At 43.6% G+C, this 21,839-nt stretch overlaps 1 protein-coding gene across 2 annotated transcripts; it reads right to left on the bottom strand.

The window, feature by feature from the left end:
- Positions 1-573: 573 nt before the first annotated feature.
- On the bottom strand, positions 574-21,096 carry LOC115203989 (ER degradation-enhancing alpha-mannosidase-like protein 3). Of its 2 annotated transcripts, none has more exons than XM_029769158.1 (20): positions 20,097-21,096; positions 19,862-19,907; positions 19,429-19,529; positions 18,987-19,026; positions 18,548-18,660; positions 18,189-18,342; positions 11,966-12,100; positions 11,768-11,873; positions 11,379-11,476; positions 10,674-10,799; positions 10,261-10,344; positions 10,093-10,176; positions 9,837-9,961; positions 9,532-9,697; positions 9,291-9,445; positions 7,671-7,782; positions 7,264-7,440; positions 5,083-5,248; positions 3,324-3,521; positions 574-2,903 (listed from the first exon to the last, which is right to left on the bottom strand). In XM_029769158.1, the coding sequence occupies exons 1-20, from the start codon at positions 20,237-20,239 to the stop codon at positions 2,650-2,652; spliced, it is 2,583 nt and encodes an 860-aa protein (XP_029625018.1). In that variant the 5' UTR covers positions 20,240-21,096; the 3' UTR covers positions 574-2,649. The 2 variants fall into 2 exon arrangements, with proteins under 2 accessions (XP_029625018.1, XP_029625019.1); XM_029769159.1 differs by having other exon boundaries at positions 3,336-3,521.
- Between the last annotated feature and the right edge of the window lie 743 nt (positions 21,097-21,839).

Here is a 21,839-nt window from a genome sequence, read left to right as displayed (position 1 = left end):
TCTTGTAATTTACTCTTGAAGGCAACATCTATGGTTAGAGCAAACCTTAATCCACACATGCCATTGTGAAGTCAAAAGTTTGTTTTTGTTCTGTGTAAGGAGAAGTGATAAATTGTGTGCATCCCAAATGGCACCCTATATAGTGCACTACGGTTGATGGGCCTTGGTTGAAAGTGGAGCACATAGGGGATAGGGTGTCATTTGGGACACATATGGTTGGGGCTCCCAGTAGTTCCCTTTAAGCGGATACTGGGCTCCAAATTTGGTGGCTTTCATCCAAAAATCCAAGTCGGAGTATGGTTGAATCCCCACAAACAAAAAGGTGGTGGTCGTCGTCATTACCACAAATGACACTTAATGGCCAATGACGTCATCTTGGAATGAATTGTGAGTTACATCACCAAGACCTCCGTTACAGACATAAAATGAAATAGATTTTATTCTAGTTATAGAGCCATTACTAGTTCATAAACCTACCTAGAAACCTCTTTATAAAGAAATGTGATCATTGAAAACATCCACATTGTAATATTTTGTTGAGGGAAGTGAGTACACAAATGACTCAAGAAAAACTAAGATCATTATTCTTAATTTATTGACAAGATCAGGTGCTTCAGCTTTCAAATGATACTTCTCAAAATACAAAGTACATCATAATCTGATACTGCTATCAGAAATAATCACTTTGGCACTTTGAGCTTCAATTATCCCTATCGGTCAACATTTCCAAAATGTCCATAATAAATACCTAAAAAGACAACTCATTTTTAATGTCCCTTTCCTCTCTGAGTGAACAGTAATGGTCACAGAGGCCATAGATACAGATGGAATTTGCCTTGAAATAAACAAGTACTGTATATAGGTGGCCGTGGTGGATTAAGACTTCATGTGAAGTGAGCAGCAACAACGAGAGGTCTACTACACAAAACAGTAACTGTGAAGAAATCATGTACTCTGTCATGACAAAACACTTTCTCTATACAAACTAGTCCCATGTTTCCACAGGGACAATGGGAATATAACCCACTTTTACACATTAAAACATAAATATAAAACCCATGCAAAAATGACTAAAACATCTGGCAGATCAATATTGAGACTCAGGAATGAATGATACAATACGAGGATGTGAGTGACTGCATCCGATCATACAAATAGAAACGTTATGGCTGCTGCATCTTAACTGTTGTTGGTACACACACACACACACACACACACACACACACACACACACACACACACACACGCCCACGTAATCTCGTAATGCAAAAAGAAAGATGAATGGAGAAAGCGAGAAATAAGAATAGTCTGATCTTACTGTCCACACAAAGAATCATACAAAGGCTGTTTGCAATGAGGACACCGAACAGACAAAACACCGACGGTGTGTTTGATGTGCTGTGAGCTGCTTGGGAAGAAGTCCGTGGATGTATGGTCCCACCATGATGATGGCTCTAGGGAGGAAGATGCCGGTGGGCTGAAGTCCATGGCATTATAGGCCGTCTGGTGGCACAGGGGCAGTGGTGAAGATAGGCAGAGTACCAACCTAGAGCTGGTAGACTCAGCGTCATGACGTTGCCACGAGCAGCACTGGGGAAAAATGTAGTTAAGTGCAGTGCGAGACTGCTCACACCGTATCTGCGCATGAGCGCGGCTGCACTTCATGATGTTACAACGTGGTTTATACGGGACCCAAAACGGAGGAGAAATTGAGCCTCGCGCGTTAATGCTCTTAGTTGTTGCGGAAATCGGACTGATATATTGTGTTTACATAACCGACTGACATTTGAAAAATGAAATATGCATGACTAAGGTCGATAAAAGGTATTGATTTGGTAGTGTAGTAACGATTGCACACACACACACACACACACACGTCTTTTTCACTCTTCCATTTCCCTGATGTAGCTACCAGTACAAAATAAATCAACTGAACTCATTGGTTCACCCAAAATGGCCCCTTATCCTTTTTCTAAAAGCATTCTTGTGAGTGTTAAGACATCTCTTTGGTCAGGAGAGCCCATTCCTCACCTAATCATCTTCAAAATAACACTACTAGCCACACTGTAAATTCACTCACACGCCACTGAATGGACAGGACACCAACTTGTTCCAGGGGACAGTAAAGCAATCCCCTTGTCAGTGCAGCCGCTCAACACAATCTAGCCTACAGTACAGAGACTCAAACACAAGGCCTCAGACAAAGTTGTCCCTCTATCAGCCCAATATCCCCTCCCACGCTTACCTCAGCTATTTCTCTGAAATGTGCACGTCATCAACTCTCTCTTACAATCATCTGACTAAATCTGTCATCTCCACAACACAACTGAGGAGGCTACAGTAGCACGGTAAGACTAACAAGCTCCCTGCCCAATGCCCATCCCTTCCTATACATAAATACATACTGCAGTTCCAATAACTATCAACTGGACGAGACCACCCTCAGGTTTTACAAGGGGTAGTGAGGGAGTCAGTGGGATTGACTGTCACACTGCTAAGGTCCCCTTTTGAGTCAGTCCCGTCCAGAGCGTGCAGCAGGGTGCTCTCTGGCACAGCAACGTGCCTCTGCACACTGGCCAGGGATCGGTGCTGGGGAGCCCAGGCCCTTGGTCAGTGGGAGGGGGGTTGAGGAACCTAACTGTTCTGAGATCAGGGGTCTGTATTGGGGTCGTTGGGGCTGTGGGAGGGGGGCGAGGCAGCAGTTTGTCCGTAGGAACATGGAATATGATCGTCTCCAGGTGTTAAGCAGCTGTCTCCTTGTTGTTTGTACTCCTCTTCCTCCAACACTACCTCTCCCTTCTCCAGGACAAACTGCAGGGTGGGGCCTCTGGCCTCTCCCTCCTCCCCCTCTTCCGCCAGGCGGAACTTGATGTTCATCTTCCCCAGGGGCTTGTCTGCTTTGTCTGGAGAGTAGTGATCAGGAGGAAGACGGAGCGAGAACAAGAAAGGAAGACAGGGAGAGACAGTCAGTGGCGAACATGTAATCTGTTACACCTCAAACATCTAGCACACATTTAAGTTACAAAGTGTTGTTTTTCATTGAACCCAAACAACTGATAGAGTTCAACATTCAAATGTCAGTTAGGCTTTTGGGCAGTTTCACCTTCCTTCGCATAATTAACCCCTATAGCTTCAGTCTCATAGGCAGACCACCTATTTAAAAAAAATATTTTGTACATTTTACACTTGATTTAGACTGCTGGAAACAGAGGGGGAGACAGGCAAGTGGGAGAACAGTATGATAGACGCATTGCTAGAACCCTGGTCTCCGGTGAGGAGCAGTGTTACTAGACCACGGGCTCTGCACAGGCCCCCTCTCTTACCTGTTGTCTTACCTAGCCGTCTCTCTTTGGGCAGCATCAGTACGTCTACGTTGCTGTGGTCCTCCAGAGCAGAGGTGAGCAGCGCCCCCTCCTGGCTGAATAGGAACACCAGGGGGATGGTGATGTCAGCTGTGGACCCTCCGTCTCCCACCATCTGGAACAGGGGCGTCTCTGCGCTGTTACTCCCCTCCCGGTGGTCTAGGAGGGACGGAGGAGTTATGGGAAATGTTGTTTTTCAGAACACAAGCGGGTAGGTCTTGTGAGTGATATCAACTCAGAGAGGAATGCCATATCGATCAAAGCCCGTTTGTGAACCAACTCTGATCTTAAGAGGTAAAACGCAGAGCTACTGTAAACTCACACTGATAAAGTAGGTGATGGTTCCCCAAAACCAACCATTTGGGATCTTTACAGTAAGTAGTACACACTGTAACAACGCAGACCGATATGGCCTTCTAAATCTAGGTTAGGCCCCACTAAGCTATTTTCCTAAGCTCCTCTTACAGCAGAGTAACAGGCTGTGTGCTGATATTATGGGCTATGAGTGGGTGTGTTGAGCAATGTTCCCTCTAATTGTTTTCGGCAATGAGCAAATTTCAGGTCTGCTGAGTGGAAACTTCAAACTCTGTACACACTTTAAGTTACAATTTTAAGGGTGTACACACTAAGTTAGTGGCCAAGTAGGCTAGTGTGGTTATTTGATCACAATGTAGACCTACCAGAGTGGTCTACTATCAAAAACGATTGAAAAGAAATGCGTTCCATAAAATTGCAATAGCTGTTCTATGATACAGCCACTAGCAGCCATGTGTGATGTTCAATATAGGTCTACATTCCATGAGACTTTTTAAAAACATTATGCATGGGCTTGACATGAACATTTTCCTTCAGACAAGTCGATGACTGAAAATGTGTGATGCAAGAAATCACTTCAAAGTAAAATGTATTATTATTCCCATACCATTATTATTACAGAGAATCAGATGAAAATGTAGGCTTTGCTACCCTCTGCCTTTTGGCTTATTCAAGCTGGTCTCTTAATACAACACTGCACCTTTAAGACATAAAAAAAAAACTCTTTAGTCTTTTGCTGAGTTCATGTCATGTCGGAAACTCGGGACCTCAGAGTTAAAATTAACATACGTTATTTGCGTAGAGATTCCTATTGGTTGATTCTGATACTTGCCAAGTGGGATACTTAGGTATCATCTTTCTACAATGAGTAAGCAAGTCAGAAATTTCAGAGTTAACGACATGACGTGAACACGGCAATTACCGGACTCGCTTTTGAAAGATGGATAGAAATGTAGGAAGCAACCACTCCCCTATTGCTGACTAGAAACTAGTTATAACTAGGCTAATAACTCACTAACTAGCAAAGAATATCAACAAATGTGCAAACGCGGCTACGTTCTCAAAACAAGCACATCTACAATGCAATAGAATCATCCAACAATGCGCTCTGCCTAAAACCAAATCACAGATTAAGCCTTGCATAGTTAGATTTGTTTTGGTTTGTTGCATCGAAAGGGGCTAATATGTTAATTTGAAAACAATACCGACAGTAGAGGGAAACATTGATAGTGTAAACTAACGGGTCGAAACTAGTAACGTTGAGTGAAGTTCTCCTGCTTCTCTGCTGGTGTTTATTTTGCCCGGCAGTCCTTGGGGAGCTGGGTGGTGTTGAGGTGTGAGAGAGCGAGGGGGACAGGCAGAATGGGGGGGGGGGGGGGGGGGGGGGGGTGTTCCATTCCCTCACCTATGAAGATGACTCCGATAGCCCCAGCCTCCTGTAGCCTGTGGGCCTTGGCAGCAAACATGCAGTCGCCACGCAGTGCCAGGGCAATGTGCCCGCTCAGCTCCTCAGCATTCTCTATGGGTCCACACGCTGTGTAAGGGGAGGTCTTCACGATGCTGCCCTTCACCTGGGAGAGGAACAAGGTATGTACAGTTGAAGTCAGAAGTTTACATACACTTAGGTTGGAGTCATTAAAACTCGTTTTTCAACCACTCCACACATTTGGTGCTGACAAATTATAGTTTTGGAAAGGTGGTTAGGACATCTACTTTGTGCATGACACAAGTCATTTTTCCAACAATTGTTTACAGACAGATTATTTCACTTATAATTCACTGTATCACAATTCCAGTGGGTCAGAAGTGCACATACACTAAGTTGACTGTGCCTTTAAACAGCTTGGAAAATTCCAGAAAATTATGTCATGGCTTTAGAAGCTTCTGATAGGCTAATTGACATCATTTGAGTCAATTGGAGGTGTACCTGTGGATGTATTTCAAGGCCTACCTTCAAACTCAGTGCCTCTTTGCTTGACATCATGGGAAAATCAAAAGAAATCAGCCAAGACCTCGGGAAAAAAATGTAGACCTCCACAAGTCTGGTTCATTCTTGGGAGCAATTTCCAAACGCCTGAAGGTACCACATTCATCTGTACAAACAATAGTACGCAAGTATAAACACCATGGGACTACGCAGCCGTCATACCGCTCAGGAAGGAGACGTGTTCTGTCTCCTAGAGATGAATGTACTTTGGTGCGAAAAGTGAAAATCAATCCCAGAACAACAGCAAAGGACCTTGTGAAGATGCTGGAGGAAACAGGTACAAAAGGATCTATATCCACAGTAAAACGAGTCCTATATTGACATAACCTGAAAGGCCGCTCAGCAAGGAAGAAGTCACTGCTCCAAAACCGCCATTAAAAAAGCCAGACTACGGTTTGCAACTGCACATGGGGACAAAGATTGTACTTTTTGGAGAAATGTCCTCTGGTCTGATGAAACAAAAATAGAACTGTTTGGCCATAATGACCATTGTTATGTTTGGAGGAAAAAGGGGGAGGCTTGCAAGCCGAAGAACACCATCCCAACTGTGAAGCACGGGGGTGGCAGCATCATGTTGTGGGGATGCTTTGCTGCAGGAGAGACTGGTGCACTTCACAAAATAGTTGGCATCATGAGGAAGGAAAATTATTTGGATATATTGAAGCAACATTTCAAGACATCAGTCAGGAAGTTAAAGCTTGGTCGCAAATGGGTCTTCCAAATGGACAATGACCCCAAGCATACTTCCAAAGTTGTGGAAAAATGGCTTATGGACAACAAAGTCAAGGTATTGGAGTGGCCATCACAAAGCCCTGACCTCAATCCCATAGAAAATTTGTGGGCAGAACTGAAAAAGCGTTTGCGAGCAAGGAAGCCTACAAACCTGACTCAGTTACACCAGCTCTGTCAGGAGGAATGGGCCAAAATTCACCCAACTTATTGTGGGAAGCTTGTGGAAGGCTACCCAAAACGTTTGACCCAAGTTAAACAATTCAAAGGCAATGCTACCAAATACTAATTGAGTGTATGTAAACTTCTGACCTACTGGGAATGTGATGAAAGAAATAAAAGCTGAAATAAACCACTCTACTATTTGTCTGACATTTCACATTCTTAAAATAAAGTGGTGATGCTAACTGACCTAAGACAGGGAATTTTTACTAGGATTAAATGTCAGGAATTGTGAAACTGAGTTTAAATGTATTTGGCTAAGGTATATAGATAGATATCTATCTCTCTCTCTCTCTGGAGCTCTTTGGATGTCTGTCTGTGCCAATACTGTACAGAGTATTTACAGGAATCTCACTCACATGTATGTATGTATGTATGTATGTATGTATGTATGTATGTATGTATGTATGTATGTATGTATGTATGTATGTATGTATGTATGTACATACCTGTGAATACGCTGTAAAGTATTGACACAGACAGACATCCAAAGAGCTCCAGAGATCTCCATAACTAACATGTCAATATTTAATTTGGGTCATAAATGTAAGGGGACAAACAGGTGCATGCCCATCTCTTACAGTATCAGTATTTTGAGTGATATAAAAAAAAATAATAGAAATGAATGCAAGATTCAAGAAAGCTAACCCCGTGCTCCTGCTTGGTAAGGTCCATTCCAAACTTGGCTGGTCCTGCAGTCAGGACCGTTCTACCCAGAAACGGGGGGGATATGAGCTGAACAAGGAGGGGCTCTACTTCTTCCTCCTCCGTGGTCTGGGTCACCTCTGCCACCAGCTTCACCCTGTAAACACCTTTATGTACCTCCTGAAAATAAGTACATTGACGTTATTAATTACACAGGGCCATTAATGAGACGGGGAAACATTGCAAACACTGCTAAACAATAGCCCGCATCCCAAATGGCACCCTATTACCTACACAGTGCTCTACTTTTGATAGGGCTCTGGTCAAAAGTAGGAACAGGGAATAGAGTGCCATTTGGGACAGTCAGACAATAGAGAGCTAGAAATCAAAAAGCTGCCCGCGCTTCTTACCCCCCGTGTCCCTGTTGCCCCAGCCTCGCTCAGTGGGGTGAGGGAGACACCCATGCTCCTCAGAAACTCAACAGGCTCCATACCGTGGTCGTGAAGCGGCAGCTCGATGCCCCTGCAAACACAAACAGACTCATCAGTGACACACAGTGGCTAGGTCAGAGTCACCTAGCAGGGTTAACACAAAGGATGACGGAAGAACAAAATCAGTTTTAGTGAATGTGTAGGTCTTTACAACCACACAACATTTACGACCAGTGCCTTCGGTAGTATACAGATCCCTTGACTTTTTCCACATTTTGTTACGTTACAGCCTTATTCTAAAATTATCCCCCCCCCCCCAATCTACACACAATGCCCCATAATGACAAAGAAAAAACAGTTTAGAAATGTTTGCTAATTTATAATTAAAAAAAAAAACTTAAATATTACATTTGCATAAGTATTCAGACCCTTTACTCAGTACTTTGTTGAAACACCTTTGGCAGCGATTACAGCATTTCATTTTCTTGGGTATGAAGCTACAAGCTTGGCACACCTGTATTTTCTCTGCAGATCCTCAGTCCCCAGTCTGAGGTTCTGAGACAACCTGCTCAGGCCCTCAGACTTTCATCAAGGATCTCTCTGTACATGGCTCTGTTCATCTTTGCCTCGATCCTGACTAGTCTCCCAGTCCCTGCCGCTGAATCCTCACAGCAGGATGCTGCCACCACCATGCTTCACTGTAGGGATAGTGCCAGGTTTCCTCTAGACGTGACGCTTGGCATTCAGGCCAAAGGGTTTCTTGGTTTCATCAGACCAGAGAATCTTGTTTCTCATGGTCTGAGAGTCTTTAGGTGCCTTTTGTGCTGGGCTGTCATGTGCCTTTTACTGAGGAGTGGCATCCGTCTGGCCATAGGCCTGATTGGTGGAGTGCTGCAGAGATGGTTGTCCTTCTGGAAGGTTCTCCCATCTCCACAGAGGAACTCTAGAGCTATGTCAGTCAGAGTGACCATCGGGTACTTGGTCACCTCCCTGCCCAATTCCCTTCTCCCGATTGCTGTTTGGCCGGGTGTCCAGCTCTGGGAAGAGTCTTGGTGGTTCCAAACTTCTTCAATTTAAGAATGATGGAGGCCACTGTGTTCTTGGGGACCTTCAATGCTGCAGAAATGTTTTGGTATCCTTCCCCAGATCTGTGCCTCGACATAGTCCTGTCTTGGAGCTCTACGGACAATTCCTTCGACTTCATGGCTTGGTTTTTGCTCTGACATGCACTGTCAACTGTGGGACCTTATATAGACAGGTGTGTGCCTTTCCAAATCATGTCCAATCAATTGAATGTACCACAGGTGGACTCCAATCAAGTTGCAGAAACATATCAAGGATGATCAATGGAAACTCAATTTCGAGTCTCATAGCAAAGGGTCTGAATACTTACGTAAATAAGGTATTTCTGTTTATTTTGAATACATTTGAAATAATTTCTAAAAACCTGTTTTTCCTTGTCATTATGGGATATTGTGTGTCGATTGCTGAGGATTATTTATTATTTTTGAATCCATTTTAGAATAAGGCTGTAACGTAACAAAGAAGTCAATGGGTCTGAATACTCTCATTATGAACACTACACACACACACACAAACCTGACAGGCGAAGCGTGGAAGGCCCGGCCCACCCCAGTCAGGTACTTGTAGCTGTCCCTGATGGTCTTGGCGAAGGAGGGGTTGTTGGGGAAAAGGGTCTGGGTGCTGGGACAGGAGTAGGTAAACAGGTCTTCCTCCACGGCAGTGGGCGCTTCCTGGAACATAGACACAAAATGGCAGATAAGTTTCAGCTCTTCTGACCATAACGCAACACAACTGTTGGTAACTGACTCAGCCTCACCGTGTTGTTGCCCCGACAAGGGGGCTGTGAGGTGGACAGGGAGACAGGCAGCAGATGGGCCTCGGTGGTGAAGATGTAGTCATCGATGTCGAAGTGAAGCTGGTTCTTCTCAGAGAACAGAAGGTACAGGTACTTAAACATCTCCGCCAGGAAGAACGAGTCCATCCTACAAAGAAAGGGAATGTTTGAAGTCACTTGAATCACACGTATTGCTATGTAATTTGAGCTCTCTTGCTCAAAGAGCACCATGAATCAGTGGATATGACCCGAGGTTTTAACCCATATGATTCGCTGCGATCCCCTACCTGTCCTCGTGGGCCCCTGTGCGGACGTCCTGCACAGCTGCAAACCCACAAGGTACCCTGGCATGGGCGTTGAGTTTTTCCACTATGGACTGGCCCACCCTGAGGTAGTAGGGGTCACCTGTGGCCTGTGGAAGGGAAAACATGGTCTATCCCATTCTCAACCCCTCTCTCAAGCAGTTCACTCATGTACACAGAGTATACCATTACTTTGCACCTTTGGCTTTTCCCAGTGGGAACCCAAACTAAACTGCAGTACCTTGTAGAGGTAGTAAGTGCTTTCTGCAAACTCTGGCCTCAGAGGGTGTTGACCCCAGTGAACTCTGAACTCGGTGGTGAAAGCCTGCAACGTTAGGAAAAACACCGTCAAGCAAAGCTGAGAGCAGATATCATCTTGACTCAAATTTCAAATGTCACTTTTCCTTACCTCGGGGAGAAACTTGTGCTGCTTGGTGACTTGGTAGAGCATCTCATGGGTCTCTATGGCTGGCTTTAGGTCTCCTCTCAGAACCTATGGCCAAGGGTTGATAATACTGTCTTTACTATGAACGATTCACTTTCAGAGCGTATACCTGTTCATACAACCCCATTGAAACTGATAGAAACGCAATAAAATAAATAAACAGTCTTCTGCTGTAGTGGATAGATGTGTGGTCATGATGATGTCATGATACAAGCAGAGCGTCTCATGAATTCGTGTGACATTTGCATACAAAAGTAGTGCACTATAAATCGGGAATAGGATGCCATTTGGGAGGCGGCCTGCGTCATATTGTTAGAGGCGGAAGGGCTAACCATGCCAAGTGGTGGCGATGATAGAGACGGTGTCATGGGACTCACCTGCAGGCCGGGGAAGAAGGCGAGTAGGGAGTCCATCCAGCTGCGGACGCTCACCGTGGGGTTGTGCATGTGAACGTTGAGCAGCAACGGAGGCTGGCTGATGTACTTCATGATGGCTCTGTAATGCTGTAGGAGACACAGCAGACAGCAGGCGTCACTAAATACACTCACATTATGGATGATGTGTAGAGTTGATATGGGGGGGGGTTTAGATCAGTGATGTTTACACTTCATGAATCAGTGTTTCCACTAGGATTTTTCTCAGCAGCGGTGGTAAAGGGGTGGGAGCGTGGGAGCGTCCGCGGCCAATGACGCAGTTAAGAGTCTCTCATCTTGGCCGCAGAAACAAAATGTTTCAGTTTTCAAGCTAATTTCCTGCAATTTTACACATTTCATCATGGGGCCGAGAGAAAAATTGCAGTTTGAAAGCTAACTTCGCCACTGCTAAATGCCTATAGGGGAAACACTGACAATAATATAGATCTTATGATATCTGATAACTTTCATCTGATCACCATCTGGCCACAGTTCATCTGGACATTTACATTTGAAATGAACATGCATATGTTCTGGTTCTGCAATCTGGATGCAGGCAGCATTTAAATGGAGAAATGCTGTCTGACAAATTGGAGTGTTCTCTACAAGCATAGAGCAATACATTGCAATAGATCAGCAGCTAGTGAGAGTAGAGCGATTGGGTCTCACAGTGTTGAACCTCTCCAGGTAAACGTTGTCTCCCAGCAGAACGTAAGCCTTCATCAGGTACTCATAGTAGGAGTCAATGCCAGCACCCACACCACTGTCTGGAGATGCAAGGGAGACACTGTTAATATAGATTTGACTGATCTAAATGGGAATAACAACCAGGCAAAGACACACATATTCAAAACCAAACCCAGCTAGTAATATTGACTAATGGCTGACATAGAGGATCTGAGATGATGTGTCATCACATGGTGCGAGGTGATAAAATGTTTGTTCCTCCTGCAACATTTGGACTTTTTAAATGTGAGAGTGGGTGGCCATGTGCGCTGGTGTAGGCGAGTGTGTGCTGTCTGAGCGGCTGAGTGTGTGACAGTGGAGCTCTGGCTCACCCCTGCGGACCCAGTCACCATTGTGGATATTGATGACTGTGCCCACGAGGTCACTTCCTCTCTGTCTCTTCTCCCACAGGACGTCCAGTGCTTTCCTAGCATTCTCCTGTTTGGACACAGAAACGCATCTTCATACACACCGGTTCATAAATACAAAAAAAACAACATTATTTATTAATACTGGAATTACTAATGTACCTCGAACACGGCCTCCCCAGACAGCCGACTGAGAGCAGCAAACTCTAGAATCATGGTCCCTGCACAGGCTGTACAGGTGTCCGACTCAGTGCCTGTGCGTGACAGGGGATTAAGGACCCCGTACCTCAGGTTTACCTGCAAACAAACAGAAGTAGTAAGTATATTGTATGCATATTATTGTGGCCACGGCGGCACAGAATAATCAAACGGTGCGACTGCTCAGAGGTACTTGGGAAGATGGGTCACAACGGGGGACCAGTGTGTGGGTGTTGGGGGGGTTCCAAGCTCCATCAGCTAGGACTAGATATTGGCTAATAAAATATTCCCATTCCTGCTCAAGTTGGCAATTTGGCATCCCTTCTTAAACACCCAAACTGTATACGCATTCACACATCAAGTCTTGAGTTGGATTCGGGGATGGAAATTCATACAAACTGCAACAGACACAATCACTGACTTATATTCACTTTGTGTACTTGTCCCATTCTTCAGTCTTGTCTGGGATATATTTTAGTTGGAACACCTGTGTGGTGTATCTGATATACAGTACCAGTCAAAAGTTTGGACACACCGACTCATTCAAAGGTTTTTCTTTATTTTGACTATTTTCTACATTGTAGAATAATAGTGAAGACATCAAAACTATGAAATAACACATATGGAATCATGTAGTAACCAAATAAAGTGTTAAATCAAAATCTATTTTATATTTGAGATTCTTCAAAGTAGCCACCCTTTGCCTTGATGACAGCTTTGTACACTCGTGGTGTTCTCTCAATCAGCTTTAAAATATATATATATTATTATTATTATTATAATAAATTAGCACAACAGTTTTCAGCTGTGCTAACATAATTGCAAAAGGGTTTTCTAATGATCAATTAGCCTTTTAAAATGATAAACTTGGATTAGCTAACACAGCGTGCCATTGGAACACAGGAGTGATGGTTGCTGATAATGGGCCTCTGTATGCCTATGTAGATATTCCATTATTTTTTTTAATCAGCCGTTTCCAGCAACAATAGTCATTTACAACATTAATGTCTACACTGTATTTCGGATCAATTTGATGTTATTTTAATGAACCAAAAATGTGTGCTTTTCTTTCAAAAACAAGGATATTTCTATGCAACCCCAAACTTGTGAACGGTAGTGTATATTTGTTCATAACGAGATGCAGTACAACTGAGGGGAAGGCGTTCCAAATGATGTTGGCTGTGGATCTGGTTCTGTACTGTAGGTGGCACCATGGGCTCTTTTTAAAGGAGGACTCCTACCTCTTAAAGCAGTGGTTCCCAAACTTTATATAGTCCCGTACCCCTTCAAACATTCAACCTCCAGCTGCGTACCTCCTCTAGCACCAGGGTCAGTGCACTCTCAAATGTTGTTTTTTGCCATCATTGTAAGCCTGCCACACACACACTATACGATACATTTATTAAACATAAGAATGAGTGTGAGTTGTCATAACCCGGCTCGTGGGAAGTAACAGAGCTCTTATTGGACCAGGGCACAAATAATAATAATCAATAATTTTGCTCTTTATTTAACCATCTTACATATAAAACCTTATTTGTTCATCGGAAATTGTGAATAACTCACCACAGGTTAATGAGAAGGGTGTGCTTGAAAGGATGCACATAACTCTGCAATGCTGGGTTGTATTGGAGAGAGTCTCAGTCTTAAATCATTTTCCACACACGGTCTGTGCCTGTATTTAGTTTTCATGCTAGTGAGGGCCGAGAATCTACTCTCACATAGGTACTTGTTTGCAAAGGGCCTCAGTGTCTTAACAGCCCGATTTGCCAAGGCAGGATACTCTGAGCGCAGCCCAATCCAGAAATCTGGCAGTGGCTTCTGATTAAATTCAATTTTCACAGAACCGCTTGTTGCAATTTCGATGAGGCTCTCTTGTTCAGATATCGGTAAGTGGACTGGAGGCAGGGCATGAAAGGGATAACGAATCCAGTTGTTTGTGTCATCCATTTCGGGAAAGTACCTGTGTAATTGAGAACCCAACTCACTCAGGTGCTTCTCTATATCACATTTGACATTGTACGTAAGCTTGAGTTAATTTGCACACAGAAAATCATACAATGATGGAAAGACCTGTGTGTGGTCCTTGTTAATGCAGACAGAGAACAGCTCCAACTTCTTAAATCATAGCCTCAATTTTGTCCCGCACATTGAATATAGTTGCGGAGAGTTCCTGTAATCCTAGATTCAGATCATTCAGGCGAGAAAAAACATCACCCAGATTGGACAGTCATGTGAGAAACTCGTCATCGTGCAAGCGGTCAGACAAGTGAAAATGATGGTCAGTAAAGAAAACTAAGCTTGTCTCTCAATTAAAAAAAGTGTCAATACTTTTCCCCTTGATAACCAGCGCACTTCTGTATGTTGTAAAAGCGTTACATGGTCGCTGCCCATATCATAGTGCAGAAAATACGAGAGTTCAGAGGCCTTGCTTTAACAAAGTTAACCATTTTCACTGTAGTGTCCAAAACGTCTTTCAAGCTCCCTTGGCCTCTCGGTGGATGCTGCAGTGTGCCCAAGTGGCGTCGGGAGCAACTGCTTACACGTGTGTTACCACTCCACTATGTCTCCCTGTCATGGCTTTTACGCCATCAGTAGATACCAACATGAGCAGCAGCTACGTTTGGCTACATACGGACCGTTAAGTGGAATTCCCGCGAGAGAGTTAATTATTTGACTAGGCTACCTGTATTTGACATTGTATTATTTCGCTGAACACTAGATGGTTTAATTCTATTTTTGGCAGTGAAAACAAGGCTACTCAGTCGACAAAAACTTCGCCCAAATGTATAGCCCCGTTGGAAAATATAAATGGACTGTTTGAAAACGTGAAGAATTTAAAAAATAAATAAGTAAAAAAAAGAAAAAAAGTGAAACATTTTTATTTGGCGTACCCCTGGCGGCATTGCCGTACCCTCGTTTGGGAATACGTGTTTTAAAGGACCCATGTGTACAGGGATGGTCAGCCACCCACTGGGACGACAACTCACTTTGGGATGGGGAGAGGTTTTAGCGGGTGGAACATTGGAGGACAAATAGAGGTTTACTTAGTCCAGCTACAGTATGCTTAACAGTACAGCTATATGAACACTCAATTATCATGGTACAGCTATATGAACACTCAATTATCAGGGTACAGCTATATGAACACTCAATTATCAGGGTACAGCTATATGAACACTCAATTATCAGGGTACAGCTATATGAACACTCAATTATCAGGGTACTTCTTAAAATGGTAAGTTTACAAACATACACTATATTTACAAAAGCATGTGGATACGCCTTAAAATGTGTGGTTTCGGCTATTTCAGCCACAGCCAGTGTATAAATATGAGCACACAGCCATGCAATCTCCATAGGAAACATTAGCAGTATAATGGCCTTACTGAAGAGCTTAGTGAGTTTTAACGTGGCACCGTCATAGGATGCCACTTTTCCAATAAGTTAGTTCGTCAAATTTCTGCCCTGCTGGAGCTGCCCCAGTCAACTGTAAGTGCTGTTATTGTGAAGTTGAAACATCTAGGAACAACAACGGCTCAGCCGCAAAGTGGTAGGCCATATAAACTCACAGAACGGGACCGTTGAGTGCTGAAGCGCGTAAAATGTGTCTGTTCTCGGTTACAACACTCAGTACCGAGTTCCAAACTGCCTCTGGAAGCATCGTCAGCACAAAAACTGTTTGTCAGGAGCTTCATTAAACGAGTTTCCATGGCCGGGCAGCCGCACACAAGCCTAAAATCCCCATGCGCAATGCCAAGTGTCGTCTGGAGTGGTGAAAAGCGTGGCGCCATTGGACTCTGTAGCAATGGAAACACATTCTCTGGAGTGATGAATCACGCTTCACCATCTGGCAGTCCGACGGACCAATCTGGGTTTGGTGGATGCCAGGAGAACGCTACCTGCCCCAATGCATAGTGCCAACTGTAAAGTTTAGTCGAGGAGGAATAATGGTCCAGGTGTTGTTTTTCATGGTTCGTGCTTGGCCCCTTAGTTCCAGTGAAGGGAAATCTTAACCCTACAGCATACAATGACATTCTAGACGATTCTGTGCTTCCAACAGTTTGGGGAAGGTCCTTTTCTGTTTCAGCATGACAATGCCCTCGTGCACAAAGCGAGGTCCATACAGAAATGGATTGTCAAAATCGGTGTGGAAGAACTTGACTGGCCTGCACAGAGCACTGACCTCACCTCCATCGAACACCTTTGGGATGAATTGGAACGCCGACTGCGAGCCAGACCTAATCGCTCAACATCAGTCCCCGGCCTCACTAATGCTCGTGGCTGAATGGAAGCAAGTCGCCGCATCAATGTTCCAACATCTAGTGGAAAGCCTTCCCAGAAGAGTGGGGGCTGTTATAGCAGCAAAGAGGGGACCAACTCCATATTAATGCCGATGATTTTGGAATGAGATGGTCATGTAGTGTATTTGTGGAAAGAAAATCACCCTGATTCATTCTTTAGTCATATTCCATATTTACTTACGGGCCTGCCTACACCTAAAGACTTGTTTTTTAAATTATATGAGCAAAAAATATTCCACTTTATTTGGAACGGCAACCTAGACAATTAATTGGGCCTATTTCTATAATTAATTTGAATTCAGAGGGAAGAAATTATTAAATATTAAAGCATTGGACCTCTCACTAAAGGCTTCAGTCATACAAAAACTATACTTGAATACAAACTGGTTCTCTAGCAGATAAGTAACAATGGCTCACCCCGTGTCCAAGAATGGCCTTTTCCCCTTCATTCAGATTACAATTTTTCATTATCTCCAAAATATCACTATTTTTAAAACAAGCAATAGAAAGCTGGTTGCAATTTCAATTTAATCGACCAGAAAAGACTGAACAAATATTAGAACAAATATTATGGTTAAACTCAAATTTACTCATTGATTTAATATTTTTTTAAACGGTATAATCTTTGTAAATGATATGATAAATAGGACTGGTGGAGTTATGTCACACATGCAGCTAACAAAAATATATGGAAATGTCTGCTCTATCCAAAATTACAACCAAATGATTGCAGCATTATGCAAAAATGGAAGAGGTAAGTGGAAAGGGGAGAAGGTAAGGAGCCTGTCTGTCAGCCCTGCAGACCAAAGTTCATTTAAGGACCAAAACATTTACACCTGCATCATACCGGTTGCAAAATACTTGGGAGGAGATTTTCGATGTACATATTCCATGGCACATGGTCTATGAACTGATACACAAAATGATGCCGGATTCAAAACTTGAGTTTTTTTATTTAAACTACTATACAAAATTCTTGCTACCAATAAAATGATACAACCATCCCAGCTCTACAGATTGTGCTTTGAAGAGACAGAATCATTAGATCACTTGTTTTGGTACTGCCCATATGTAGCTTGTTTTTGGTCGCGGGTTCAGGAATGGCTAATTTACTTGGAGCTAACTCTGCAAATAGCACTGCTGGGTGATTTGAAAAGTCATAGTCAAATCAATCAATAATATAATAATACTCTTAGCAAAGGTGTTTATCTTTCATTTACTATGAGAAACTATGAGAATAGAAAGGTTCAGAACTTTTGTGAAACATCGCAACACAGCGGAAAAATATATGGCTGCTAGAAATCAAAACCGGATGCTCTTCAGAGATAGATGGGAGGGGTTGAGGGTAGCTGAAGGCTGGGACTAAAAACAAACAAAGATAACTAAATGTAAAATATACTGTCTGAGAAATGTATGTAGAATGTATAAACTGGAAGTGGAAGGGTAAGTATTGTTGTTTTATTAGCCAATATCTAGTCCTCGGAGGCAGGGTCCGGGGAAAATAATAAAGGACATTATTTATTTTTTTATAAAACATTTTGTGGCAATGTAATTGTCTGTATCATTTCCAATCCCCAATATATTTTGGGAGGTTAATATATTTATTTAAAATAATATCTGCAATATTAAAGCTGATCTACACACAAAAAAAACATAAAACGGTATGTTGTATGCACTACATGCGTATTGTCAGATAATTATACGACTACAACGCTATCTTGAAATCACTTTGAATCTTCTATTCACATTCAGCTGGTCACTCCTTTCAGACCGGAATCGTTTGGTATTTTTCCGACATTGTGGAAAAACAGAGTTCTGATTAACAAGGCTTTGCACCCACGGGAACTGCGAAAAGCAGACATGTGGAGAGTGAGGTGTGTTACCCTGGGGTAGGGAAGGCCACTGGTGGTGTTAAAGGCAGGGAGCAGTCTGTGGCCCAGCTCCTTGGCCATGTGGAGCAGCTCATCTCCGTACCACTGCATCCTGTCCCCCCGCTGACGGAGCATGTCCGCCATCGTATGCGCCCCCAGCAGGCCCCTGTAGGGACAGCAAGACGATGGTGTGGTGAGCACGTGGCAATGTCCGGACAATTTCCTATTCATCTAAAACACTGACAGCACTATATGATAAAGTCGTACAGTTATTAGAACATAATGTCCAATTACACATTTGAACCAGTATCATACACGATCTTGGAGAACTACGGTGTCGTAGTGAGACAATGCATTGTATAGGTCTGTACCCCAGGACTCGGATGTTGGTCTCAAACACAGACACCACCACATCGTTGTCCAGCCTGACATCCCTCAACGTCCTCCTCACTGCATCCTCAAACTCGTCCAGCTTGTTCAACACCTGGAAACACGGACGAGCAATATTCGTTAACAGCGGAAAAGACTGAAGAAATAGGTGTTTAAATACTTAAGACTAAACAAATGAGGAACTTGCATGAAAAAAAACATGAATTATTCTTCCTACATTTCAATGATTTTTGCTATGGTTTCCAGAACCATTAGAAAGAAGGGCTATCCATTTTGTCTATACTGCCATTTACTTTGTGTGTGTGGCTCTGAGGGGTTGTCGTGAAAATAGATCCCATTTGCTCATTGATTTCTCTATAGACATTTGCGGTACTACAGCTGACTACAATTATAGCCACACAGACAGGATCAGATACTCACCACCAGAGTATCCAGGGTGTCAATCAGTGTGAGGGAGAACCTAGGAGAAAACATGGTTATATTCGTTAGGGGACACCATAGCAAAAATGTCTGCAACAAAACCTTGAAAACTGTAGTTTCTTATTGGACAAGTTCAGATAGGCTGAAACAGGACGGGACTGTCTTCTTCCATTTGGTGCTTAATGAATATGACCCAGTTCAGGAGGTTGAACTTCTGCACACACACACACAACACAAACTAGATCCTGCTCCATGTCAGCTTCACCATAGTCATCATCTAGTGTGTTTCAAGGGTAAGTGTTACATACCAGGTCTTAAGGAAGAACCAGAGGGGGGTTCGGATAGGTCACGTCAGAGTATAACAGGCTTACCCACATCAAGTCCAAATGCATTTCCTTTCCCCATGAGCGTTACATATTGAGAAACGTGCGGCTGTACTCACTTCCCCAGAGAGTCGTCGATGTCTCCCCTGTTAGGCTCCAGGCCACGCACCCTCCCCCTGCAGCTCAGGGGCATCAGCTCGTCCGCTGGGTACGCATATTTCTGGGGCAGAATCAGGGAACAGGTGCAGTCAGGGTATGGGTATACATACTAATTAGGAGGAACACTTGTTTAAATACGTTTGAACTTAGAAGTAGAGGCCCGAGTGGATGGCACACAGTCAAGTCAGAGAGCTGTTTGAGCAATAATACAATATCAACAAAACAGTTAACAGAAGCATGCCCTGGCCAGCTTCATGGTCAGTAACAGACAGACAGCCATAGCTATGGCCTGAAACATCCAATTTTGCCCAATGTAGTTGAAAGTGACAATAATAATGCAAAACGGCATACATCTGACGTATTATTAGAAATGATGTGGTCAGACAGACTTACCATATAACTGCCATAGGCATGATCGAACATCTCAACGATCTGGTCCCTGCAACAGAAAGAAATATGCTACATCAACATAACCAAGTCATTTCTAACAGACATGATGATGGATTGGTAAAGTGCTGGTGGGTTCAATGATCTAGTCCCTTCGTCTTCACAGTACAGACCTTGCTACTCAGTAAAAGGTGGGCATTGCGCAACGCTGGAGTGTGATCACACACGGTTGTTATCTCACCTAATTTGGCTCTTTTCTTCAGGTAACATGGCCTGACCTTCCTGGCCATTGGCCCAGCTAAGAAGGCCTGTAAGGAGTAGGGCTCTCAGCATCATGGCAATGCCAGGAGAACCCTGTGGCCAGCAAAACAGCTTTGCACCCATTTAATCTTTGACACGTCTGTACACAAGTGGGTGTTCCTGTGTTTTCAATGACGTCCATGAAAAATCATATAGTCCAATGCATTTCTTCTCCTGGAACCTGCATGGGGTGGCCTCATGGACAATCACAAGAGTTCAGAGACTTGACAACTGCTTGTCTCCACTACAGTAGATGGGCTTAGCTGTCAAAATAGCTAATTGACAACAACAATCATCAGGTTACTTGCATGTTACCCCTGGCAGGATCAATAATTAGCGAGCCTAACAGGAGAACCACCGGGTACGTTAGAGATTGATGAGAACTTTGCCACAATAGACATCTGTAGGTGTAGCTAGCTCGCAAGCTATCTAGCTATGTCCATATACTTTGAATCACACACGAAGCTCCTCCTGTTCACTAGCGTGATTTCCCAGTCTATAATCAGGCGTCTACTCGAAATGACAGGAAGGAACTCCATCAGCTTAGCTGGCTAGTTAGCTAACTTAGCTAGCTAATTGACAAAGAGGAGCCAGTGGTGATGTCTGCTTCGTATTGCAACACAGCCCTCCTCTTCCGTGTCAGTCCCAGTTACACGGACAACGCCTGTCTCCCGACCCAAAGGGGGTTTTCAACCAAACCGTCGACGAAACCCCCAGGGAGAAACCAAATCAGACGGCGCTCGGCTTCTTTGGTGGCTACTTACTTAGCTAGCCGTCTACTGCACCCAACAAGCGTTGAGGATACCTCTTGATGCTATTGGTCGAGGCGGCAGAAGTAAGAGGAAGACATTGGCCGTGTTTGAGAGGATCACACCCGTCAAGTGTGACTCACTGATCTACAAATAATAATGAGTCGTTATTTATGATACGAATGTTCTTCGTGGATCAGCCAGTCGGCAGTCGCCTGCATTGTCGAACTAGTCCAATTTACGTCGTTTGTATCATGATGGAGGGTATCACGATAAAAAAGGGTTGCTTGTTTTCAAAGTTACATTGTAACTCAATATTATGGCCATAACTGATAACAATGTAGGCAGACTTTTTTTTAAACTTTAATATTTTTGGTAGCTAGATCAACCGGAGCAGCGTGGTCATTTTAAAACAACACTTTGCAATATGCCTATCCTTTCGTATGCATTATTAGACTATGAATTAGCTATCACATTCGAATGTTAGTGGATATACTGAGATTGCATATTTGTTTTATTGCGGTCCGCAAACAAATGTTATAGGTGCATGCCACCGCCTACTATTATGTCGTATGGCTTCATTACACTTTGTGAATGCAGTGAAATCTCGTAAACCCAAGTACTTATCTGCAGCTTCCACCACAACATCTATCCAATGTCATTTGCGTTCCATTTCTGTGGTAGAATTGCTGGCCATGAACGCCCCCCCCCCCCCAAAAAAAAAAATCTTACTAAAGCCCATGTTACTCCTATCACTCTCTACTAGCCTCAACCTGCCCCTGGACTCATCTTCCTCTACTATCTTCACTGCCTCAGCATATGACACCTTCTGCATTACCTCAACCACAACCTGCCTTTCTCTCACTGGGCACCTCTGATCTCCAGCACCATGGGGACCCCTACAGTTTACACACAACTTTTTCCACCGATACTAC

This window comes from Salmo trutta, chromosome 12 (genome assembly GCF_901001165.1).
Source record: "Salmo trutta chromosome 12, fSalTru1.1, whole genome shotgun sequence".
Taxonomy (NCBI): Eukaryota; Metazoa; Chordata; class Actinopteri; order Salmoniformes; family Salmonidae; genus Salmo; species Salmo trutta.
Note: the sequence above shows the minus strand (reverse complement) of the source record. Positions and strands in the feature narration are given on the sequence as shown.